The sequence below is a fragment of the Lottia gigantea genome (genome assembly GCF_000327385.1).
Source record: "Lottia gigantea unplaced genomic scaffold LOTGIsca_81, whole genome shotgun sequence".
Lineage (NCBI taxonomy): Eukaryota > Metazoa > Mollusca > Gastropoda > Lottiidae > Lottia > Lottia gigantea.
The window spans coordinates 272634-277324 of record NW_008710694.1 but is presented as its reverse complement, the minus strand read 5'-3'; the positions used below and the strand labels follow the sequence as shown (position 1 = coordinate 277324).

The following is a 4691-nucleotide window of genomic DNA, read 5'->3' as shown; positions in this document are numbered from 1 at the left end:
TTGAGTTATAAAATTTTCGAAATTCAAATATTGGCCATTTTCATCTAGTAAATCATAAACTTGGTTGATACCCTTTTTATTCCATGATTTATAAAATATCATATTATTGTTTATTTTAATGTTTGAATTGAACCATAAGATTTGTATCATAATTTATTTCGGACCATGCCAGTAACACTTCCTTCAGAAATTCATTTTTCATATTTATTGATAAAATATCTTTTTTTATTTAAGTTTAAATTAAATAGATTCATATCTGGATCAAGTTTAAGAATTTCAACTATTTCATTTTTCCTTGTTTCCATTTTTTTTTATGTTAAATGTTTTGATTCCCGAATTTGTGCACGACCTATGGCGCAATTTTAGTTACGATTTTTTTTGTCTTTTCTGACCCAATTCGGACAGTTCGGAAATTCGGAATTTTACACCCACCGTTCCCAGGGCATTAACGATGCAAATTGCACTACAGTCGTCTGCTAAAATAATAAATAATAGGACATAGCGGATGGGAGCAAGTAATATATCCGGAGAACAGTAGAACATGCAGGACAAAGTTATACTATTCGTCGGTAGAAGGGGATAGATGGTGGGGGTGAATGGAATGACGAATTCTAGTAATTGTTCGATTGATTGATTTTTCTTACAGATTTAGGAGCATTCACTAGTCTGGGTGCTACAGATATGTATGATGAAGATGTGTGGGAATGGTTTAATGGTGTACCGATTGACAGATCACATTTCGCACCCGATGACCCCAATAACTACGGCAATACTGAACACTGCTTGTTCTACTCTACCGCTCTGATCGATTACCAATGTGATATCTTCAAATGTGGATTTATCTGTCAAATTCCAACTATTCAAACTTACCTTCCCTCAGCTGGGACTGTTTAGACACAACTATTTATCGATGTGACTGTACAGACAAGTTTCAAAAATATACCGCAGCCATGGGACACAAATCAATGGTTATAGTTACGCTACACTTACTTCGAAAGCCGGAGTGATCGTCGTTTGATTGACACAAAGTAAAACTCAAAAGCTAAGAACTCATTTAACACAATAATGATAAACTCTGTATTTGACATGGGTCCGAATTAGTTCTTATACACTTAGGATATGGTCTTGTCTACCATTCAGTCAATGGGAAACAATTTGATTTGTAGAATATTTTTAGCATTAGCTTCGGTTTAAATTCAACTCCCTCTAAATATTTCAAATTACAGCCTGTAAAAAGAAAAGATCTTTATAATATTTCATTATATTATGCAGTCGTTTAAATATTAACAAAATTAAAAACCGCTTGCTTGGAGTTATGTCCTCTTGCTTCACCTGTGTCGTTGTTTCCTCTTGTTGAAACTTATTTGCTAATATTTGTCATCTCCTATATTGCTTAATAGTAAATTGGTCACAGTACTAAGGTTAAAATATGAATTTTCATCAAGTTATTTAGTCCGCTTGTCCGCTTTTATTTGTGCTTGTTTGCGCTTGTGCTCTTATTTGCGTTTGCTTGTCTCTTGTGCTAATTGTTAACCATAATTAAACTTGTGTTTGAGACTTTATTGTGATTTGGTCATACACACCGTCCGATGTACTTGAACTGTTGTTTTTAATTACATAATATGTGAAAACAATGAACAAGTAATTTTAAGAAACAAAATGGAGGACATTCAGGACATTTTGTTCTTAAAGGGTCATCCCTCTTTATCTGTAAGTCGAAAATATTTTTTTGCTCAAATTTGTGAAAACTATAAACCAAAATCTACAGAAATGTATCCCATAACGTATCTGAAAGTTTTAACTCCACAACTTTAAGTAAAAGGTTACGTAACATTTTTAAGTTAGTTATGCTTTTTGTGAGCTTTTAGAAAACTACTGTACAGATTTGAGTGAAATAAACGCCTATCTTTTATAAAGATTTCAACTAGATATAACGAGCCATAATACAGTCAATAATCGAAACTAGGTCAAACTGCTTAATTATCAATTAGTACTCTCTGTTTTTAATTAACCCTTTTAAAACAAATTCAGTTTGATCAAGTAGATACATAGATATAAATAGCATACTTTAATATTTTCAGGTATAATTTACGACGTTTGTGATCATGAAAATGTTTTACAAAAAGCGGAATGCCCCTTTAAAGTAACAGATGTGCAAATTTCTTGACAATCGAACCTTTTTTTTTAGCCAAGCCAACCAGATAGTGTTCACAGGTCACTTTCCAAATTTGAACCTTCAAATCCACGTGTGTCCAAAATCATCCGCGTTTGAAAGTTAAAAAGACAGAAAAGATATCTATAGAAGTAGGAAAAGAAGTCCCACTTTGAGATATTTTTGAAGGAAGAATGCGATTTACTTACATTTCTAGTAGGCCTACTACTGAAGACTTTACATATATTCGAGACTCAATTCAATCCCTCAAGATGGGCATCTGTCCCTTATTTGAAACCTTTTGTTTGTGTTTTATGTGCAATTTAATTGTTTTGTTATTTCTTGACTGTTTTGTTACCGCTATTGTTTTATATCTCTATATGACGAAATTCACAATAAAAAGTTTTTTTGTTAATTTGTTTATTTGTTAAGATAATGCTCAGTACAGAAACTGTAGAGTAATATAGATATTAATACATAATAGTTGCTACGGAAGCATATGTATAGTCGCAAATAGAATGGGGCCTTGTTCTTCGGTCTCGGAAGTTTTCAATTGGCCATAGCGGTATTATCAAGAAGGTGGTCACATATTGACATTACCATCCAGTAAATTTGTCATAGTAACAGTAATAAGGTTACAAGATGAATTTGTCATCTCGTAAATTGGTCACAGTAAACTGATCAAAAGTACAAGGTCAAAAGATGAACTTGTCATCCAGTAAATTCGTCACAGTAATTTGGTCATAAGAATAGGGACACAATATGATGAATTTGTCATATAGTAAATTGGTCACAGTAACTTGGTCAAAGTAACAAGGTTAGGCGATGAATTTGTCATCTAGTAAATTGGTATATGGTCACAAGGTAACATTGTCATCTAGTAAATTGGTATAATGGTCACAAGGTAACATTGTCATCTAGTAAATTGGTCACAAGAATATGGTCAAAAGGTAACAGAGAAACATGTCTCCTACGTATTCGAAAGGTTTCAACTAATAATATCGAGCCATTATACAGCCAAGCACCAAAACTAGATCAAACTGCTTAACTAACAATTAGTAGTCTCCGGTTTTAATTAACCCTTTGAAAAACAAATTCATTTTGATCAAGAAGATACATAGATATAAATAGAATACCTAAAAATATTTCCAGGTTTAATTTACGATGTTTTTGATAATGAAAACATTTAACAAAAAAAGACAGTTTGCGTCAGTTATTAAAACAAGGTTTTGCTATTGATCTTTTTTCTTCTGTCAGAATTTGTTTTTGGGATGTAAATATCTGCACCAGCATACATAACAATCAAGGATTCCAATTGGTTTACAATATCGAACCATCACAATGCTCTGCGCCAACGATCTGTTTATAAAAGTCTGCTTTAATGTATGGATCTCACGGGACATTCGGAACATAAAAGAATATATTCGATATGTATTTTATATAATAAAAGGTGTGTTTTTGATGCCGTTGGATTGTGAACTTATGTTGACTAAACAGTGGTAATATTGATATGATAGTGCGCAAATACAGCAATAAGTCTCGAAGGTACATATAATACAACCGTCATTATAAAAAAAAATTGGAAATAGAGTTCCCATACTGAAATTTGTGGATCCATTAAGGTATAGTGAAGCAATGTATAAACTATTTACAAGGTCGTGTCTGTTTAAAATGGGGCTGCTGCTACAGATGGTATACCTTCAGAATAACGGCACGTGCGTGGATTCTATATATATGAAAATACAGTATAAAACTAAACTAATAAATAATTATATTAGTAAATTTCTCAAAATAAGTTCAGCTTACGAATGTCTGGAATATTGTAGAAATCATGGTACTTGTAAATCAGTAGGAATAGATACAAGTTCCATGACGTGTTATTTATATAATGATAGAGTCTATGCTGGATTGAATGGAACCAACAACTCAAATATTATATATTATTGGCTTCTAGAATGTAAGTTCCATAATTTACATAATTATTAAATAAACCAGTTTGTATACTGAATAATTGCTTCTAGAACGTAAGTTCCATAAATTTACGTGTTGTTACTTAAGTTTACGTACTGAATATTGGCTTCTCCAGCGTAAGTTCCATAATTTATATATTAAGCTTCCTTAGTTTATATACTAAATTTTGGTTTCTTGTACGTAAGTTCAATAAATCTATATATTAAGTAACATATTTAAGTTAAAATTTCAAATATTATGATATTAGCTGCGGCTTCAATGTTAGAGTATAAGTTCTGTAAGTCAAATTATATTAAGTAACATAATTTCATGTTTCTACTAAACCTGGATCTCGTGTTTAAGTGTTAGGGTAATTGAAATTTAGCTCTATCAGTTTATGATATGATATTATTTCAGCTGAATGTCCTATACAGCTTGGATACAGAGAAGCCCCGGAGAGTAAAATATGTAGCCTGTATAACGACACCAACCTAACTTGGCTGGAAGCTCAAATCCAATGCCAACGGGAAGGAGGGTTTTTATTTATGGCGGACACACGTGCAAGTCAAATGGTACTGCAACATTATTT

General features: G+C 32.2%; 2 protein-coding genes across 2 annotated transcripts in view; both read left to right on the top strand.

Annotated features, from left to right (window-relative positions):
- Positions 1-894, top strand: part of LOTGIDRAFT_168979 (hypothetical protein) — a gene marked incomplete at both ends in the record, with an annotated part of 8427 nt that extends 7533 nt beyond the window's left edge. The window contains one exon of the mRNA XM_009067277.1: positions 647-894. Within this exon, the coding sequence (XP_009065525.1) occupies positions 647-894 (248 nt within the window). The remainder of the gene's footprint in view (positions 1-646) is intronic.
- Positions 895-3823: 2929 nt separating this feature from the next.
- LOTGIDRAFT_168978 (hypothetical protein) overlaps positions 3824-4691 on the top strand; it is a gene marked incomplete at both ends in the record, with an annotated part of 2314 nt that continues 1446 nt past the window's right edge. Inside the window, 2 exons of the mRNA XM_009067276.1 lie at positions 3824-4109; positions 4520-4666. Of these exons, the coding sequence (XP_009065524.1) occupies positions 3824-4109; positions 4520-4666 (433 nt within the window). The remainder of the gene's footprint in view (positions 4110-4519; positions 4667-4691) is intronic.